General features: G+C 38.0%; 1 protein-coding gene across 1 annotated transcript in view; it reads right to left on the bottom strand.

Moving 5' to 3' along the window:
• LOC136874882 (telomerase reverse transcriptase) overlaps positions 1-17,147 on the bottom strand; it is a 105,826-nt gene extending 88,679 nt beyond the window's left edge. Inside the window, exon 1 of the mRNA XM_067148580.2 lies at positions 16,432-17,147. Within this exon, the coding sequence (XP_067004681.2) occupies positions 16,432-17,082 (651 nt within the window). The 5' untranslated portion in view covers positions 17,083-17,147. The remainder of the gene's footprint in view (positions 1-16,431) is intronic.
• Positions 17,148-22,461: the final 5,314 nt, after the last annotated feature.

Below are 22,461 nucleotides of genomic sequence, written 5' to 3' on the forward strand. Positions count from 1 at the left end.
ATATGGAAGGATGAAAGGATACCTGAAGATTGGCAAAAAGGAAGCATTGTACCACTGTTCAAAAAAGGAAATATGAAGAAATGTGAAAATTATAGAGGTAGGCCTACAAACCTATTATCACATGGGCTAAAAATAATGGAGAAAGTCATAGACAAAAGACTGAGGGATATAATAGAAACACAGAGGAAGAACAATATGGCTTTCGACCAAACTGATCAACAATATGTATGTATGTTCAGTCTTCAGCCCTAAGGCTGGTTGGATCCTCAACAGCTCTGCCTTCAGCTGTCACAGATGGCCTAGGCATCACTGAAGAGGCGTACTAGGGAAATGAGGAGTGAGGTAGTTTCCCGTTGCTTTCCTCACTGAGCCAGAAGTTGCTTATTATAATAGCATTGCTCATACCTCAGTCACTTTCATATTGTCAAAGCCAAGGATAAGACAGAGACAGATCAATGAAAGTAACAAAATTGCTCTAGCCCATACCAGAAGACATAGTGCTTTGTAAACACTAGGTCCTGCCAGCAAGGCACTGATCATCAATAGACTTTTTATTTACAGTGCGAATGATAATGGTAAAACATCTAGAAAGGAACAAGGAAATCATCTTTGTTTTTTTGGATTTGGAAAAAGCTTATGATACAGTTAAGAGAAAACATGTATGGGAATACCTACTGAAAAGAAATGTACCAAAATCATTAATTAACAAGATTAAAATGTTGTATCATGAGAGTAAAAGCAGTGTACAAGTGGGGAGTGGTGACTCTTAAAACACTTTATACAAAAAAAAAAACAACAACTCTCAAGCAAGGAAGTGCACTATCACCATTATTGTTTATTATATTGATGGATGAAATCATAAAACGTGTAAAACAGAGTATCAGTAGTGATGAAGTGAATGCTTTGGTATTTGCAGATGATGTGGTGATTTGGGAAAAGGGAGAAAAGAAAGTACAAAGGAGTAATTCTCAGTTCAATATGGAGAAAAAATGAAATTTCTTACGTTAACAGACTGGACATTTGGAATGAAAATCTGAAGGAGTTTGGAATGGTAAAAAACTGTAGTCATGCACTATGGAAAAGAGAAAAAGAGAAGCCAATTGAACATAGATGGAGAACGATTAGAGAATGTAGAACAGTTTACATTTCTGGGTAGCATTATTAATGGAAGTAATGAAATTAACCCTGAAATGAACCCACTGTAACTTTGACAGAAATATTTGAAAAATTATTGTAGACAGCCTCGTATTTTTCAGTAGGCCTAATTAAGGACACTTTTTTTTTCTCCGTCCCGTGGAGTAGGGAAAATAATAGTAAATCCACCAGCTGTAATAATCACATAACCACATTTCAGTAGAATTGTAGTGAAGATAATGTATAATATATTAGATAGTATCTTGCCAGTTATATTCGTGTTTTTCTTCGTGTACGGCAATCCTTTTGATACTTAAGCATTTAACCAAACGCAGTATAGTGTAGTGTAGATACATTGAAGTATAGATACGGTACGGTACATTTAGATAGTGCCGTATCTTGCCTGCTATATTCGTGTGTTATCTTTTGTGTGTATCTATTAGACCCTAATACTAATAATAATTTGTCTAAGCATTTAGCTTCGTTGGTAATCTTTGAGTACAGTAGTTCTTGCAAATTTCATTTCTGTTGTGCTTAGTAGTGACATACGGTACGGTACCGGTATCGTAATTAGGATATGTCTGTAGGTAGTTTAAAAATTACTGTAGTGTACTGTACAGTAGTATACGAGTAATATCCTATTAGAATTTAGTGTGCTTATTTTATTATTGTAAAATATTTGTGTAGTACTGGTGTAGTAGAGGTATCCGTAGAAACTCTTACTAAAATATTGTTGAAATTAGGATAGGCTTAATTGCAGTTTGGAATTGTGTAGTTCTTGTGTATTACTTTCGATATTCAGTAATTAACAGCAGTTTTGATCCTGTTAGGGGTTGTAGGATAAAATATAAAAAAATAGAGCACGACTAAGTAGTATTGTAGTGTAGTCGTATATTAATTACCTTATTGTTGTGTACTATCCCAGACAATATATCCCTCCGTTCATTTATTTATTTTTTTTTTTTGCAAATAAGTTACTTTATTTTTTTAATTTATAATTTTTCCCCCGTAAAGAATGGCTAAGGAGCGCGAGTGTACTTATTGTGGGTGTGGTGAGGCATTGAGGGGTATGAGGGAGGAGTTGGAAAGTTTGAGGGAGATAATTAGGATTCTCACAGAAGACAGGAAGGAAGATAGGACTCCCTCAAACAATGTACAGGTTACAGTAGGTGTACAAGAGGGAGGGGAAGGAAAGGGAGGAGTTGTAGAAGACAGGTGGTCTAATGTTCTAAGGGGAAGGAGATTGCAGGCCAAGGGCTCTATTCAGGATCAGAATTCAGGACAGGTGTCTGTGCGAAATCGGTACGAGTCACTCCAGGTAGAACAACAGAGGGAAGATGAGGGACAGGGAACTGTTGCTGAGATGCATGGAAGTAGGAGGAAGGGAAAAGGTAGGAAAGGGAAATGTAGAGTACACGATAGGACAAGACAGGTGGAACAGGGTCATGGGAAGGAGAAAAGGGACGAGGAAGTAGCTTCTGCAGCTATCAGGAAAGATAGGGCTGACCAGGAGGGGAGGGGATCAAATGAGGTGGGTAGGGTTGAGGCTCTGGTCACGGGGGATTCCATCGTTAGACACGTGGGGAAAGTGTGTGGAGGAAAGGGAACCAGGGTAGAATGTTATCCAGGAATTAGGTTGAGGCAGATGTTGAGGAAAGTAGAAGAGAGGGAGGAGGGGAAGGAGAAGGTGGTAGTGTTTCACGTTGGTACCAACAACGTAAGGCAAGCTGATATAAGTACCAACATAGTTGGAGATGTGTGGGATCTGGTAAATGCAGCACGGGTGAAGTTTAAGAAAGTGGAGATTGTTATTAGTGGAATACTGTGTAGGAGGGATACTGACTGGAGGGTGATTGGGGATTTAAATGAGACTATGGAGTGGGTATGTGGGAAACTGGGAGTGAAATTTCTAGATCCTAATGGGTGGGTAGGAGATAGGGATCTGCGCTCGGATGGCCTTCATTTAAACCGCAGTGGTACGTATAAGTTAGGAAATTTGTTTGGAAGGGTAATAGGGAGGTACATTCAGGGAAACGGGATGGCCTAGGGAGCGGTGATAAGGGAACAGGGAACTGGAAATCAAGTAGGGATGACATAAAATTGTTAGTGCTGAACTGTAAAAGTATTGTAAAGAAAGGAATAGAATTGAGTAATTTAATAGATATATATTTACCAGATATTGTAATAGGAGTTGAATCATGGCTGAGAAATGATATAATGGATGCAGAAATTTTCTCACGGCACTGGAGTGTGTATCGTAGAGATAGGATAGGAAAGGTGGGAGGGGGAGTTTTCATTCTGGTGAAAGAAGAATTTGTAAGCTACGAAAAAGTTAAAGATGAGACACATGAAATTCTAGGTGTAAGGCTCATTTCTAAAGATAATAGGCAACTTGATATATTTGGAGTGTACAGATCGGGAACGGGTAGCACTGATGCGGATTCGGAATTATTTGATAGGATAGTCAGCTATGTGGGAAACGACATCGAAAGAAATGTGATTGTAGCGGGAGATCTGAATTTGCCAGATGTAAATTGGGAAGGAAATGCGAACGACAGGAAGCATGACCAACAAATGGCAAATAAGTTAATATGGGTAGGACAGCTGATTCAGAAAGTGATGGAACCAACCAGAGGGAAAAATATCCTGGATGTGGTGCTGATAAAACCAGATGAGCTCTATACGGAAACTGAAGCAATAGATTGTATTAGTGATCATAAAGCTGTTTTTGTGGTAGTTAAAAATAAATGCGATAGAAAGGAAGGTCTTAAAAGTAGGAATGTTAGGCAGTACCATATGGCTGATAAAGCAGGTATGAGGCAGTTTCCAAAAAGTAACTATGATCGGTGGAAAACGGTAAATAAAAATGTAAACAGACTCTGGGATGGGTTTAAAGAAATTGTTGAGGAATGCGAAAACAGGTTTGTACCTTTAAGGGTGGTAAGGAATGGTAAAGACCCACCTTATTATAATAGAGAAATAAAGAGACTAAGAAGGAGGTGCAGACTGGAAAGAAATAGAGTTAGAAATGGCTGTGGAAGTAAGGAGAAATTGAAGGAACTTACTAGAAAATTGAATCTAGCAAAGAAGGCAGCTAAGGATAACATGATGGCAAGCATAATTGGCAGTCATACAAATTTTAGTGAAAAATGGAAGGGTATGTATAGGTATTTTAAGGCAGAAACAGGTTCCAAGAAGGACATTCCAGGAATAATTAATGAACAAGGGGAGTGTGTATGTGAGGATCTTCAAAAGGCAGAAGTATTCAGTCAGCAGTATGTAAAGATTGTTGGTTACAAGAATAATGTCGAGATAGAGGAAGAGACTAAGGCCAAAGAAGTAATAAAATTTACATATGATAACAATGACATTTACAATAAGATACAAAAGTTGAAAACTAGAAAAGCAGCTGGAATTGATCAGATTTCTGGGGATATACTAAAGACAATGGGTTGGAATGTAGTACCATATCTGAAGTACTTATTTGATTATTGTTTGGTCAAAGGAGCTATACCAGATGAATGGAGAGTTGCTATAGTAGCCCCTGTGTATAAAAGAAAGGGTGATAGACATAAAGCTGAAAATTACAGGCCAGTAAGTTTGACATGCATTGTATGTAAGCTTTGGGAAGGCATTCTTTCTGATTATATTAGACATGTTTGTGAAATTAATAACTGGTTCTATAGAAGGCAATTCGGTTTTAGGAAAGGTTATTCCACTGAAGCTCAACTTGTAGGATTCCAGCAAGATATAGCAGATATCTTGGATTCTGGAGGTCAAATGGACTGTATCGCGATTGACATGTCTAAAGCATTTGATAGGGTGGATCATGGGAGACTACTGGCAAAAATGAGTGCAATTGGACTAGACAAAAGAGTGACTGAATGGGTTGCTATATTTCTAGAAAATAGATCTCAGAGAGTTAGAGTAGGTGAAGCTTTGTCTGACCCTGTAATAGTTGAGAGGGGAGTTCCTCAGGGCAGTGTTATCGGACCTTTATGTTTTCTTATATATATAAATGATATGAGTAAAGGAGTGGAATCGGAGGTAAGACTTTTTGCGGATGATGTTATTCTCTATAGAGTGATAAATAAGCAACTGCAACGTGACCTCGAAAATGTTGTGAGATGGACAGCAGGCAATGGTATGTTGATAAACGGGGCTAAAAGTCAGGTTGTGAGTTTCACAAATAGGAAAAGTCCTCTCAGTTTTAATTACTGCGTTGATGGGGTGAAAGTTCCTTTTGGGGATCATTGTAAGTATCTAGGTGTTAATATAAGGAAAGATCTTCACTGGGGTAATCACATAAATGGGATTGTAAATAAAGGGTACCGATCTCTACACATGGTTATGAGGGTGTTTAGGGGTTGTAGTAAGGATGTAAAGGAGAGTGCATATAAGTCTCTGGTAAGACCCCAACTAGAGTATGGTTCCAGTGTATGGGACCCTCACCAGGATTACCTGATTCAAGAACTGGAAAAAATCCAAAGAAATGCAGCTCGATTTGTTCTGGGTGATTTCCGACAAAAGAGTAGCGTTACAAAAATGTTGCAATGTTTGGGTTGGGAAGAATTGAGAGAAAGAAGAAGAGCTGCTCGACTAAGTGGTATGTAACAGTTCAACAATAATAAAGGTGTTTCAATTTATTCCACCTATTCAATACTTATATTTTCACTTATAGTTCTTACATAATTAAATTCGTAGTTACATGGGACATGTTTCGCCCTCAATTAAGGGCATCTTCAGCCTAAATACAATAATCAAAAATACAACTAAATTAAAAGTGGAAGTTAAATACAATCATCAAAAATACAACTAAAATACAAAGTGGAAGTTAAAAGTTTGGTCTGTTATTAAAATTCGGAACAATAAAAATGTGAAAAATGATAAAATAAAAAGATGCTAATGGAAAACTGTCTTATGATTAAACTATAATCTTGTCGGAGACTAAAACTTCTATTAAAATTCTAATTAAAACAGTTCATATAAAATATTGGAAAATCAAAGTGGTAGTAATAAAAAGCCAACGACATGAGGGCGTGTACACAAGCATAAACTTGATTGTCATGAATACAATCTTATCAAGGCTGCTGATGAAAATCGTAGCAAGTAAGGCAGAAGCGTCTATTGAAAAATTGTAAGAGGCCGTTAGCATACAAAAAGGAAGAATGCTGAACGAATTAGAATGTTTATACATCTATTTAAATCAGACGTACAATAAGCAAAAGAATCTCAATGAAACCACGGACAATAAAAGTATGCTACATGAATTAATGCCGGAATTATTAAAGTCAGTTAGTTCGAATAAATTTAGGATACCTAATATATTTAATTCTTCAAACCCTAATACTCCTCCCATACCTACAGATATTAGGCTTACTTCCAGCAATGCAGTTGACTCCGCCCCTTTGTCAGCCTCGTCACATTTGACTCCACCCATCCTCTCCTCCCTTCCGCACTCCCCTATTCCTTCCCCTCCGAGTTCACTACCGCCTCTGCAGCACAGTTATAACACCAGACTCAGAGCCAACAGACGGGCAGCAACCAACTCAACAGTAGTTAACAAATAACAACTTCCACTTACATGTAAGTCCTCATCTGTTTCAAAATTATGTAAGACTGAATTCTCTCCTTACGTTCAATTTCTTATTTCTTCTTTTCCTTCTCTTACAGAAAACTTATTTCTGCATCTGTTGACATTTTCTGGCAAGGATTCAGCCATTTTATTACCTACCGGTGCTAACGGCCTCTTACAATTTTTCAATAGACGCTTCTGCCTTACTTGCTACGAATTTCATCAGCAGCCTTGATAAGATTGTATTCATGACAATCAAGTTTATGCTTGTGTACACGCCCTCATGTCGTTGGCTTTTTATTACTACCACTTTGATTTTCCAATATTTTATATGAACTGTTTTAATTAGAATTTTAATAGAAGTTTTAGTCTCCGACAAGATTATAGTTTAATCATAAGACAGTTTTCCATTAGCATCTTTTTATTTTATCATTTTTCACATTTTTATTGTTCCGAATTTTAATAACAGACTAAACTTTTAACTTCCACTTTTTATTTTAGTTGTATTTTTGATGATTGTATTTAACTTCCACTTTTAATTTAGTTGTATTTTTGATTATTGTATTTAGGCTGAAGATGCCCTTAATTGAGGACGAAACATGTCCCATGTAACTACGAATTTAATTATGTAACAACTATAAGTGAAAATATAAGTATTGAATAGGTGGAATAAATTGAAACACCTTTATTATTGTTGAACTGTTAAAAATTTTTCAATACGGACCTAAAATGAGGTTTATGACATGTAATAAGTGGTATGTTCCGAGCTGTCAGCGGAGAGATGGCGTGGAATGACATTAGTAGACGAATAGGTTTGAATGGCGTTTATAAAAGTAGGAAAGATCACGATATGAAGATAAAGTTGGAATTCAAGAGGACAAACTGGGGCAAATATTCATTTATAGGAAGGGGAGTTAGGGATTGGAATAACTTACCAAGGGAGATGTTCAATAAATTTCCAATTTCTTTGAAATCATTTCGGAAAAGGCTAGGAAAGCAACAGATAGGGAATCTGCCACATGGGCGACTGCCCTAAATGCAGATCAGTATTGATTGATTGATTGATTGATTGATTGAACTCGAGCGGCGGGGAAAAGACCACATCCTGGCTCTTTTACTCTGCCACTGGTCGTGCAGCTGGCAGACTGATTCCCAAGCAAATCTGCTGTTACAGCAGTCGCGCAGTCGCTAGAAGTCTTGTCTGGTGTGAAAACTGTTAGACTGTGGTGCTTTAGACTACGCGTAACGCATGTTGTAGTCTTTTGGACCACGCTTGATTGCTTGTGTGCTATAATGTGTTATCAAGATGAATTCAACTGAACAAGAAAACATTCTCAGGTTGCTTGAAAGTGTTGAAAAAGAGGAGTTACGTAATGATCAATTAGAAAGAGAACAAGGTGCAGTGAAAAGAAATATGTTCGGTGGTGAGGAAAATTAAAATGACGAAGACTTTTATTCGAAGGAAGAGGCAGACGATGTAGAAGATGCTGTCGAGAATAGTGACCAAAACACAGACACCGAGGAATCTGCTGACTCTGAAGATGATGGATTGAATGTGAATCACTTTAGTATTTCTCAGTATACCGGAAGAGATATGACTACAGTATTTGGCATGCACTGCAGATTCAGCAATTGCCGCTGGCGTACCAGACAGCATAATATTGTTACCCACCTGCCTGGACCTACAAACCGGGCTAGAAATGTCATCTCACCTGTGGAATCCTGGATGCTCTTTTTTCCGGATAGTTTACTGGACCAGATTGTTATATACACCAATATTTGGAACGCACCGGCAATGGAAAAGTATGAAAGGACAGGGACGCTGTCGATACTACCAGAGCCGAGATCAAAGTGGTCATCGGACTGTTGTACCAACTGGAGTACTAAAATCTTCCCACACTAATTTGAGAGATTTATGGGCAAGTGACGGAACTGGCATAGAACAATTCTGTACTACTATGAGTCGGAAAAGATTCCAATTCCTTCTGCAAGCTATTCAGTTTGACGACATCCATACCAGGAAGGAAAGGAGGAAAGATGATAAACTTGCTCTGGTACGAGAAATATTTGAAGGGTTTTTTTTGACAGCTGCAAAAGCAATTATTCACCTGGAGAATACGTCACCATAGATGAGATGCTTGAGGGGTTCCGGGGAAGGTGTCAATTTTGACAATATATTGCTAACAAGCCTGCAAAGTACGGCATCAAGGTCTACGCCTTTGCAGATGCAAGAACATATGACACTTGCAACATGGAAATATATGCAGACAAGCAGCCTGATGGATGGTTTTCATTGAACAACAGTGTTCAGAGTGTCGTTGAGAGGCTGGTGGAACCAATTTCACAAAGCGGGAGAAAAGTTACCACAGACGACTCGTACACATCCATTCCTCTTGCTCAGAGCCTGCTGACCAATCACCGACTTACATTGGTCGGTACTGTCAGGAAAAATAAACGGGAAATTCCACCTATCTTCGGTGAAACAAAGAACATACCAGAAAAAAGCAGTAGGTTTAGTTTTGGCAAAGAAGGAGTTTTATTATCATACGTCCCCAAAAAGAACAAGGTTGTGTTATTGTACTCGTCGATGCATGGAGATGACGCAATTGATCCTTCTTCAGGAGATGCCAATAAATCTGACATGTTGACATTTTATTACCTTACGAAAGGTAGAGTAGACGTCGTTGATGAGTTAAAGGGCAATTACTCTGTTTCAAGAGTCAGCAACCATTGGTCATTAACTCTTTTCTACTCCCTTCTAAATATTGGTGGCATAAAAATTTACGCCATTCTCCGAAGTAAAGTTGATAGTATGAGCCGAAGGCAGTTTCTGAAGACTCTTTCTGCAGGATTGTGCAGAGACTACATCGAGCATCGCGCATCAATGGCATGCATTCCCCAGGGCATCAAAATGAAAATCCAGGAATTTCTAGGGATCAGCAATGAACCGAGAATGACTGAAAGAGAACCGCAGTATCGAGGAATGTGTGCTTACTGTGGAAGGAAAAAGAACAGGAAGACCAAAACAACGTATGTGCATTGTTCAAATTACATTCACAGGGAGCACACAGTATTTTCTTGTCTGGTCTGTGCTAATGGAAAACCCGAAGAAGAGGACTAAGAGGAGTTTTCGGTTATTCCTGTGTTAATATTACCTTGACGAGACGTTACGTTGTACTATGTAAAGATATTTCCTTATCTGGTCTGGAAAATTATAATTTTATAATAATTTATTTAACGCGCACAATGTGCAAAGAATTCCTATATAGAACATTAGTCTTCGTTGCAAAATTTCACCAGTGATTCTGATCGCTGTTTACAATTTAAAACATGGTACCTAGTACATACACAGTTCAAACCTGGTTCATGATAACGCTTTATATTACACAGTTTATAATGGAACCCATGAACGGTCGCATCCACCTTGAACCCACTCGCGATTTAGCATGGCATCGGTAGAGTAGAAATCTTCCCAGATGTCAGCCTTCTTCGATCGTAGGTCTCGAAGCAGATGTATATATGGTGTTGTTGCTGGAAGTAACAACTGTAACCTTAGCTCTTCCACATAAAATCCCTCTCTGGATAGCTCATACACGAGCCGGGAAGGAGAATATTTGGAGAGGCACAGAGCCCGTTTCAAGTAGACTGCCTTCAACTTCTCGATTTTATCTAACTGTTTCATACTCAAATGTTCCCAAATGTTTTCCAAGCCATATGTTGCTATAGGACTGATTTTTAGATGAAAGAGTTTTATGGCCGTTTCTAAAGACAAGTTACTCAGGTGCTTAATGTCAGATATTGCTTTCATAGATGCATTTAGACGGTCCAGGAGATGGAGGGTGAAAACATTACCTTGGGTTTGAAAAATTACGCCCAAGTATTTAAAATGCTTTACGGACTTAAGTTCTTGGTCTTCACAATAGAAGATTCCATGAGGTCCCCCTCTTCTAAACGTCATGGACACTGTTTTTTCTACATTCAGTTTGAGCTCATTTTTCTTTATCCAGCCTATTATTTGGTTGAATGATTCCTGGAGCTCCTTCTCTGACATTGATGTTAAGACCATATCGTCAGCGTACATTAATAGTTTGACGCTTTCCTGGTTTACCAAATCTACTATGTCTGCTGTCGCAATGATGAATAATAATGGACTTAACGGGTCTCCCTGTAATACTCCGGTTGTTTGTTCCAAAATAATAGATTTGGTAATGCCATCATCTACTTCTATTGAATTGTTGAGCAGTAAGTTCCTAATCAGCAGTATAAGGTAGTTCGTACTACCAATGAAACTCTCCAATTTTTCTAACAGTATGGTTCTGCTTATGGTGTCAAAAGCTTTCGAATAATCTATAAAGATGGCATGCAATTTACCCCCTGGTTTCTTTAAGGCTTCTTCTATGTCATTCTGGAGACAGCGGATAGCTAAAGTCGTTGATTTCCCTTTTCTAAATCCGAATTGTGACTCAGGTAGGTTATTTTCCACCAGTTTAATGAGACGTTTACCCACTAATGAAGTTAAAGTCTTTAGTAGAGTACACTCTAGCGCTATTCCTCTATATGAGTTGGGATCTGCGGTATCACCTTTGCCTTTATATAGCATTTTAATAGTAGATTTTCTCCAGTTGTCTGGTATCCTACCTTGCCGCAAGCATTCATTCATTCATTAGGCGAGTGATGGATTCACCCAATTTTGGGAGAGCAGCTTTAAGATGTTCATTAAAAAATTTTATCTAGTAGTTACTTTTCAATATACTTCATCTCTTATGTTCATTTTTATTTCTGAAATTTTTTGTATTATATAGCAGTTTTTTTCAATATATTTCATTTATTATGTCAACTTTCATTTCAGGAATGGTTTAATTTATGTAGCATTGTTAATTTCGTTTGTATACTGATTAATCTATTTGTGTGGTGTCATTATGTAGCTTTTGTTACTTTATTTTATGTTGTGTGTTGTAATAGCAAATAAAGACAATATTATTAAGTAAAATATCATAAAAGAATCAAAAGAAGCCTAAAACAAAACATTATATACAGGAACAAATCAATATTCAGCCCTTTTTAAAGTGGTAGTTCACTTAAGCATAATTGTGGTCCTTAAGACCATGCGCGAGTCCTCACGTTAAAAATCTGCGCACGAGTCCTCACGTTAAAAATCTGCGCGCGAGTCCTGGTGGGTTAATAACAGACAAAGTAAAGGTACAACATTTTATCAAGTCAAAGAGCTTTTCTTGTTCTTCTTGTCAGTTGCTTTACGTCGCACCGACACAAACAGGTCTTACGGCGACGATGGGACAGGAAAGGGCTAGGAGTAGGAAGGAAGCAGCCGTGATACAGCCCCAGCATTTGCCTGGTGTGAAAATGGGAAACCACGGAAAACCATCTCCAGGGCTGCCGACAGTGGGGTTTGAACCTACTATCTCCCGAATACTGGATACTGGCCGCACTTAAGCGACCAAAGAGCTTTTATGAGATGACAAAGTACCCAAGAGAATTAAATTAACATTATATAAACAGTATTTCATACCAATTGTAACATATGGACTAGAAACACTGGTAACTAATAAGAGGCAAGATAGTAAGATCCAAGCAGTAGAAATGAAATTTTTAAGAACATCGGTTAAAAAGACAAGAGATAGAATTCAAAATATTAAAATCAGAGAAGAGCTAAATATAGAACCGTTAGTACAAAACATACAGAAAGCAAGACTGAGATGGTTCGGACATGTAAAAAGAACAGGAAAGGAACGGGTAGCAAGAAGGGAATTGGAAAGAGAAGTTAAGGAAAAGAGACCAGTTGGAAGACTGAGAAGAAGGTGGATGGATCAGATTTGGAAGGACATTAGAGAAGCTGGATTGGATGTGGCGGAAGTAATGGAGCAGGAAAAATGGAAGGACAGAGAGGAGTGGAGGAGGCTTGTTAACCACACCCGGGCGACTGGAGCGAGACATTGACGATGATGATGATGACTCAAGTATTTCAAGTATTGGCCTACCGAGCAAGTTGGCCGTGCGGTTAGGGGTGCGCAGCTGTGAGCTTGCATCTGAGAGATAATGGGTTCAAACCCCATTGTCGGCAGCCCTGAAGATGGTTTTCTGTGGTTTCCTATTTTCACACCAGGTAAACGCTGGGGCTGTATCTTAATTAAGGCCACGGCCGCTTCCTTCCCTTTTCTAGGCCTTTCCTATCCTTTCACCAGAAGGCGGTGTGTCAGTGCGACGTAAAGCAAATCATTAAAAAAAAAAAAAATTATTGACTTGACTCAAAGTGTGAACAACATCCAGTATATATTGCTTGTTGCAAAGTTAGCAAATGTGAGAATGGCTGGTTTATCAACAATGGAGTGTTAATACGCATGCATATCTTGTGTCTATCTGTAGTTTTCCATACAAAATGAGTGATATGTTTTTTCAGGGTGTATTATTGTACTGTATAAGTTTATGGAGCCGGCCCCGTGATGTAGGGGTAGCGTGCCTTCCTCTTACCCGGAGGCCCCGGATTCGATTCCTAGCCAGGTTAGGGATTTTTACCTGGACCTGAGGGCTAGTTCGATGTCCACTCAGCCTACGTGATTAGAATTGAAGAGCTATCTGACGGTGAGATAGTGACCCTGGTCTAAAAAGCCAAGAATAACGGCCGAGAGGTTTCGCATGCGACACCTCGTAATCTGCAGGCTTTTGGGCTGATCAGGGGTTGCTTGGTAGGCCAAGGTCCTTCAAGGGCTGTAGTGCCATGGGGTTTGGTTTGGTTTTATAAGTTTATGGAATTGTTCAATATGGTACATTAATTCTCATTGCTTAAATGCTTCAAAATACACAATATAGTAGCATTATAACAAGATTAAAGGTAGAATAAATCCTTCACTTATGTTTATTTGTAGCGGACATATTGCGACACTAATTCACACTTAGTAATAGAATATTGAACAAAGTGTATTATTTTTATTTACAGGTATGTTATAGTAGTATAAGTGTTAAAATTTCGTGTTTTACAGGCTGAAAAACCTTAAAGTTACAGATACATCATTATCAGTAAAAAAATGTAAAGTAGCATCTGGTATTCAACTTACGTCATACACTGTAAAATTAAAAGTGTCTATGACATAAAATGCAGACTAGCATGAGCAAGAAATGCCTTTCATAAGAAGAGAAATTTACCACTTTGAACACTGATATTGGAGTTAGAAAGAAAGATGTTTTTTGAAGACTTTCATTAGGGGCGTAGCATTGTATGCATTGTGTGGAAGTGGAACATGGACAATAACTCGTTCAGAAAGAAAGAGAATAGAAGCTTTTGAAATGTGGTATTGTACAAGAATGCTGAAGGTGAGATGGGTAGGTTGAATCACGAATGAAGAGATACTGAATCAAATTGGTGAGAGGAGATCGATTTGGCCAAAATTGACGAGAAGAATTAGATAAATAAATGGTAAATAAATACAGCTACGGTAGCTGTGATGGCCCTTCAGGATCTCTGAAAAGCAGTGGCAAAAGAGTTATGGTTAAGACACAGCATTGCAACATGCACGTTAGGTAGCGAAATAGGTATTTTTAAAAATGTAAATTTAAATCTTATAGCAGTTGTATAGTATTATTTGAAGTGATTCCATATACTGTATATGAGCTGATTATGTGAGTAAGTACAGAAGATATTATGAGTAGAATTTTGTAATTAATATAAATTTATTAAGGATGAGCTGTGTGTTTAATAGAAAAATTATTAATGTAAATTGTATAATACTGTATTTTAGTAAAATGTCTTGTTTCTTTTCAATTTAAAATTTAATGCTTGAGAATAATGTATTTTTGTGTATCATTTGCCACCGAGGTAGACACCTCATTTGCAAATAAAGTGATTTGATTTTGTACCTTGCAAAGAATAACAGACACTCTAACATCATGAATATTCTCCAGCAAGTTTTAAAATAACCTCAATGCCAATTGATGTTCTAGAAAATAAATTAAGAATAAATTAAACACAATAAATACTCATGAGGCTACATAGGAATACATTATATATTCCATTGCTAAGTGAGCAGCAATTCAGAAAGGAGTGAGGCAAGGCTGCAGTTTGTTCCCCCCTCCTTTTCAATGTTTACATAGAACAGGCAGTAAAGAAAATCAAAGAAAAATTTGGAAAGGGAATCACAATCCAAGGAGAGGAAATCAAAACCTTGAGATTTGCCGATGATATTGTTATTTTATCTGAGACTGCAGAAGATCTCGAGAAGCTGCTGAAGGGTATGGACGAAGTCTTGGGTAAGGAGTACAAGATGAATTGTAAGTCCAAAACAAAAGTAATGGAGTGCAGTCGAACGAAGGCAGGTGATGCAGGAAATATTAAATTAGGAGATGAAGTCTTAAAGGAAGTAGATGAATATTGTTACTTGGGTAGTAAAATAACTAACGATGGCAGAAGTAAGGAGGACATAAAATACAGATTAGCACAAGCAAGGAAGAGCTTTCTTAAGAAAAGAAATTTGCTCACTTCAAATATTGATATAGGAATTCGAAAGATATTTCTGAAGACTTTCGTGTGGAGCGTGGCATTGTATGGAAGTTAAACATGGACGATAACTAGCTCAGAAAGAAAGAGAATAGAAGCTTTTGAAATGTGGTGTTACAGAAGAATGCTGAAGGTGAGATGGATAGATCGAATCACAAATGAAGAGATACTGAATCGAATTGGTGAGGGGAGATTGATTTCGCTAAATTTGACGAGAAGAAGAGATAGAATGATAGGACACATTTTAAGACACCCAGGACTTGTTCAGTTGGTTTTTGAAGGAAGTGTAGGTGGTAAGAACGGTAGGGGTAGACTAAGGTATGAATACGACAAGCAGATTAGAGCAGATGTAGGATGCAATAGTTAAGTAGAAATGAAAAGGTTAGCACAGGATAGGGTGGCATGGAGGGCTGCATCAAACCAGTCTATGGACTGATGACTCAAACACAACACACAAGCATAATAACAGCCTTAGACAAAATTTATTTTTACAGAAAGAAGTATGATACAGTATGTTGTTTAAAACATGATGCAATGAAAATGACAAATGCACTTTACATTGGCTTGTGGACTTGTTGAAGTTGGCCAGCTTGCATAGATTTACTCATGTATTATGATTCTGTAGTACCTTCTAAATATAAACATAAAAGATACCCTAACAATCCAATGTATCGAATATCATAAACTAACAAAACAGAAAATTTTAAGGTCTGTTAAGTCATCAGCCAGAAGACCGGTTGGATCCTTAAAAAACAGCAGCACCACCGAAGTTTATGTGGTTACAGGGAAAATAGGTACCAAAAAAAACCAATGTTGGTGCTAAAATGATGTATCGTATACTAGGCAGGATGAGGATATCCTGACAAAATTCATACAATCAAAACACTCAAAGGACAACAATGTAGCTGTTGAATTTTTTTTTTCCAGTTACAATGTAAATGGATACTGGTAGAAGTAATTGTTGCCTTAAAGTCCAAAATCAACAGGATCAACTGCCCATCTTCAACCTAACCATAGAAGAGAGTGGTAGAGGCAAGCCTTCAATGAGAACAGTATAATAAAGATGAATGATACAAGCTTGGCTGAAGAGGAAGGAATAGCAGGTTTAGCTATGGCTCCATGGTTTACCACTCCACACCCACAAGGTGAGAGAGCCTTTGAGAGAAGGGGGATGGGCAATTTCTTAGTAATTTCTGCACTCAGAAACAGATCATACCTTACTATAAAGATGCTGTTTTACAATCTGTGAAGGGATCTTCCGTAACCACAGAGGCTTGGTATATTTCTGACCACTAATAAGTTGTTGAAGGTGGATAATCTGCCCTCGGCCAGCAGTAAGTACTTGTTTAATAAAATTTATGAAGCATTTTTGATTCTCTCTTGATCCAAATAATTCGAAAGGCACAACAGACTTAACAAGGTCCCTTAAATACTCGTACACAATACTGGTTTCAAACGGTGAGTGTGCTACAGTCAAATGTTTTTTTGTATGTATAAAATACTCAAGATACTGTTTATATGGAGATTTCCTCTTGTGGTTCCTAATGAGGACTCGAAATACATCCATCAAGGGAATAAAACTTTCCTCAGTTGCATTCAGATTCAAATCAACACCAACATCTTGTTTGGTAACAGCAATAAAAATATGTGCAGGTATAACATTTTTCCCCAGCACATGATTCTTTGGCCACACCTCTGTAAAATTAGAGGTATGAAGTCTTGGCAATTTCACTGGAATGTTACCTTTAAATGCTGGTCTACTATCATCTGTATTCCAATTCAAACTCCGCTTCGTTTGTCGTCTCCTGGCCATATTCTGCATCCAATGCTTGTTAACCTTAACGTTAATTACAACAACATGCAACATGAAATAGAATAGGCTATTGCCGGCCACACAATAAACATCCCAATTCCATATTATTTACACCCACTTTGTACTTTGCCGCCCTGTTGATAGCCTGACATGAACCGCCCTGAACGAACAAGTGATCAGTGTCGCCAAGAAGCACAAATTAAATTACCCACCAATGAAGGAGAATAACTTAAAAGTTATTGTCACCCTATTATAGTACCTGATACATTAGAATCGTGAAGATACTGAATAATATGACCAGGAGACGACAAACGTAGTGTCATTATACGAATCCGATTACTTCAACTAATGCAATAAACGAGAAAAATAACTTAAGGAATATTGTAACACTTCAAAATGAATGTTCGCTTGTGTGCTGTTTACAAATACAGTAGAGACAATACACGACACTTACGGATTTCCCCTTGCTAAAATGGGAGACAATTCGACGGTGGCGCTCCTAGTGACTTGACCTGAACAAATCGCGCTAAATTCAAATATCAATGGAAATGTATATACGGAAATGGATAAATAAATTACGTCTAGAAAGAAAGTGGTATTGAGATATTAACTTCGAAGTTGCTAAAGCAATTCTGGATAAATGAATGAAGAATTATTTAAAAGATTATTATTCAAAGACTGAAATTAGACATATAAACAAGGTGTGAAATGGACTGCTGTGAAATGGCTTGATCTTTCATTTATGCATTACTTTTTTAGCTTTAGCATACCTGCCTGAAATCTTACGGTTGGATTTGTCTTTCTTCCTCATTTAAAAACATTGTATCATCACATTAAGACATTTTTCAATAAAAATATCGGCACATTCCTTACACATATGATGCAATGAATTAACATTTAATAGCTGGACAATTTTCCTCTTAACATGAAGCCTACTAACAGAAAGAAAATCTATAAAATCCCGGCTTTAATCTGAGAAGAAAGATAAAAGAAAGAAAAGTTTGAAAATGTTGTTGATAGTGATGCTTTGAGGAATATTTACGTACAATTAGAGTAAAAATGTAACATACCCTTGGCTGTATAGTCGAGGATTTTTAAAGTCGCTGGCCTGGAAATGATCTGATCAGATCTTATAATTCTTATACAAGCGTAACGTCCCTTCTTTCTTGTACACTTTATCCAAATCGCTTCTGTGACATTTTAAAACCCACAGATCACACCTACAACAACACATCGGTATTGAAGGTTAACTGCTGCACTATACAATAAAATATGCGTATTATAATTTAAGCCCGTTAAAACATGGGTCGAGCAGGTCAGAAGATTATGAAGTACTATAAAAATCTCTGTCACTGGAAGAATATATATGCAAACACAATATTACTTACATGTTCTTGTCACGAGGGAACCTGAAGAACGACCGCGCATTTTTCTCTACTTCGTAATTACTGCAGCCAAACACAGCACATACCTTTCCCCTCATGTTGAGAGGAGATATCAAGGAATGACACACGCTACTATTTAATTATGTCAACTCACTGAAAACGCATAAATAATACCAAAAACTTCACACAAAAATACACGTGCTCGTATGACAGAATCAGTACCGTTCAGGTCTATCCGCTAGAGTGAGCTCCAATAGCTGTCCCTCGATATCTCGCTCAGTGTCGCGTATTGTCTCTACTGTACTGTATTTGCTGTTTACTTATATAGGCTAGGAAACTAAATCTGCAGAACTTACTATTTATATTCATTTAGACACGACATTTCCCATAGAACTTCTGTTGCACCTATCAAGATAGGACACTTTCCTTTAATAATTAATACAATATTGGCAGTAATGTAAATTTAACGAAAGAATTTCTTTTATTATTCTCCAAGAGAGATATCAGCTTAAAAACTAGTACATGGACTTGAGGGGTCCTGAAACAAAATCAAAATTCCTTGCAAAGTTAAATATAATTATGCATGGTTTAGTAGAGGACCACTATCCTGTGAAATACAAAAGGTGATGGACAACTTTTAGCGAATCTTTAATCATAAGGCCATGTCATATGGACAATAGTGGCGGGGACGGAGCGAGTAGAACTGTAGAGTAACTAGGTTCTTCAGGTTTACGTGACGTCACAGCGGAGCACCGATTCAACTCGAATACTCCGTTGGCAATTTTCTTCTGTACTTAACATCTCTTCGACGCGTACTAAATGTACGTAACATGACCTAATAGGTTGAAAATCGATTTCGATTACAATTATTATATTTATAAGGAGCACTCAAATGAGTATTAAGTTTGTTGTGCCAATTTACATTTTGCTGTATTCTGTTAAGAGTCTTTATTCTTTTCTTGCACTTTAGCAGATGGTAGCGGTCGCACTTTTCCTTACACAGTGTACAGTTATCTGTTGGGTTGTGGAATTTTGTCTTTGCGCATATTTTATGATGGAAGCCATGTATTTCATATCTTGTTATGACATCTTTGCTCTTGAAGTTGTTTGGTCCTGTTTCGATCGATCATGGCGTCATTTCCGTAGAATTCGAGGTCTATTTCCGCGCGTTTCATATGAAGTTTTTTCTAAAGCTCTTGGAATGGGCCGGTAGATGGCAGTGGTAGATTGAGTTGTAGATCCTCAATGAAGTAGGTTTCTCGTGCCAGTACATAAAAAAGTCTGGAGGGTGCCAGTTTACCTACTCCTAGGGCCTTCTTCAGGAACCTTGCTTTGACCCTTTCTATCCTCTCCAAGTCACCGATTGTCAGGTTGTCCCATATTATTTCGATTCCGTATGACACAATTGGGGTTATTGCGGTCTTGAATAAAGCCATCGCTGTGTTAAGGGATAGCATAGGTATATTCTTGATATTGTGGATGGCTCTGATTGCTGCTGTCGTTCTGTCTATGACGTGGTTATTGAAGGATGTCATGCTCGTTTGGAACGTGATGCCCACGTATTTGAATTTCTTGACTATTTCTAGTGGTTTATTATTTAATGATATAGCGTCGTCCTTGGCGGCCTTGCTACCTTTTCTGAACACCATCTGTACTGTCTTTTTCTGGTTAATTTCAAATTTGTTATCTGAAGCCCAAGCTTCTAACTTCATCATTGTCGACTGTAGTTCTGCCTTTGAGCTCGATCCCAGAGCCATATCATCAGCGTACATTATTATAGTAATCTCAGGGGAGTCCGTCATTATTTGTGTGATATCTGCCGTTGCTACGTTGAATAGTAGTGGACTTAGGGGGTCTCCTTGTGGTACCCCATTTGTTTGAATTACTTTCCCGGATGAGGATGCTCCATCCTCAATTTGGATTAGGTTGTAGTCTAGTATGGTTTCAACGATTCTCACGAGCGTGTTGTCACCAATCATTTGTTTTAATTTTCCTATCAGGATATCTCTGTCGATAAGATCAAAAGCCTTCTTATAGTCAACAAAGACGACGTAGTACTTCCCTTTTGGGTGCCTCAGTGGCTCTTCAATTTTTTCTTTCAGGCATGCTGCGGCATGTAATGTGCTTTTTCCTTTGCGGAAGCCTAGTTGGCATTCTGGTATGAATGGGTCTATTTCGTTGTTCAGGCGATTAGCTAGAATAGTTGCAAATGCTTTGTATAGATTGCTTTCTAGAGCTATACCTCTATATGAGTCGGGGTTGTCAGTTTCTCCTTTCCCTTTGTACAAAATCTTCAGCGTTGCCGTTCTCCAAACTTCCGGTATTTTGCCTAAATTTAGACGTTTGTTGAATAGTTCTGTCCAAAGCTGTAGTAAGTGGTCTTGAGTACTTTTAAGTGTTCTGTATATATGTTGTCCGGTCCTGCTGTCTTCCCCTTTTTTCCTTTGCTGATTACCATTTTTACTTCCCCCGTGGTTAGTCTAAAATTGGGGGCCGATGACCTTCGATGTTAGGCCCCTTAAAACAACAAGCATCATCATCATTACGAGTCTAATTTTGTGTTCTGGATCGATAGAGTGGTTTGCGGTGTCATCTTTTGCTCTGCTATCCCTGTTTAGAAGGGCTGAGAAGTGTTTTTCCCGTGTTTCCATTGGTATTTCCCTCGCTCTACACTCTTGCTTTTTCTTGAGGGCCCGGAATGGAGCTGTTTCTGCTTCGACTACAAGCTTCTTGGCTTCTGCTTCCAGGTATTCAGCTTGCTTTTCTTTTAGAAGTTTTCTGTAATTTCTTCTTTTGATGGCATATGCTTCCAAGTAATCAGCGGTCTCCATTTTTCTGGCTGAGTATAACGCGCGTAAGTTGTCTTTTCGTGCTATGTAACACTGTCTGTCAAACCATTTTTGTGCTCTCCTTTCTTTCGCGGGCAAAGCGGCTTCCTGTATCAGATTTGTAGCGATTTCTACTGCTTCATTTAGGTTTCCTCGATCTACAAGTGCTCTTGCTTTTTGTACATTCGGGTGGTCTTGCAGTTTCGATTACAATGCGGTCTTGAAAATCCAATATTCACTGACCCTTAAGTGAACTTGCTCTTGCTTACCTTAGCGTATCTGCTACGTCTGTGCCCGCGTAGGAGGTGTTTTCATGTGCCGGACAAATTATTTCAGACCGAAGGTTGTCGCTTTCTGCAACACGACCTGAAACTCTGATATTTCTGAATGGAAATTCCTCTTATATAACACCTGTTCCATGCAACACAGAACACTAACGGTACTTCCCTTACTCTCTGTGCACAACGTGTTGTGTCTTGATTTTAATGCTTGTCACAAGATGAAGAATTGAGTTCATTTGTACACTTTACTAATTTCTGGTACTGATGTTATCTTAACATATTGTTCATTTAACTCCTTAGCACATACCGGCAGTTATAAATAATATGTTTGACGTATGAATTAAGGCACATTTCAAAGCGCTAGATTTCGTTTCGTCAGTTACCACATTATGGAATACGGTACGTGTATCCATATGCATTAATATTCATTGTATTTATTTATCCATTTGTATGTTTATTTCTTTATTTATGTCTACTTGATATGCCTCATATTAAGTACAGATTTTTAATTACACTGTTTGTTACGTTATGTGTTAAATTTATATTACATTATAAAAATGTGCAAATAACCAATAATAGAAAGTACGGAGCATTATACCACTGATACGAATTGATAATATTCTTTATAAATGTAAACTGTAGCTTAGAAGGTCAATGTAAAGTTTAAATTTACCGCTATAAAGTTGTACTCGGTTTAACCGAATACTGTATTTGGTTTGACAGAGTAATGACGTCACAGTACTTTCTCCGAACCGAACCGCTCCGTCCCCACCACTAATGGACAAGTTAAATCTGAGGCTTTTATTAGTCTGTTTCCAGATCAACAGTGCCAACGAGATCGTTGGGTACAGCACCCCTACTTCCAACCAAGTCCTGTTGGCCAAAAGCCTAGTACCGGTACCCTAGTACTGAGACCATTGAGACATTGGTACCGGTATG

The sequence above is a fragment of the Anabrus simplex genome, chromosome 5, assembly GCF_040414725.1.
Source record: "Anabrus simplex isolate iqAnaSimp1 chromosome 5, ASM4041472v1, whole genome shotgun sequence".
NCBI classification, from domain to species: Eukaryota; Metazoa; Arthropoda; class Insecta; order Orthoptera; family Tettigoniidae; genus Anabrus; species Anabrus simplex.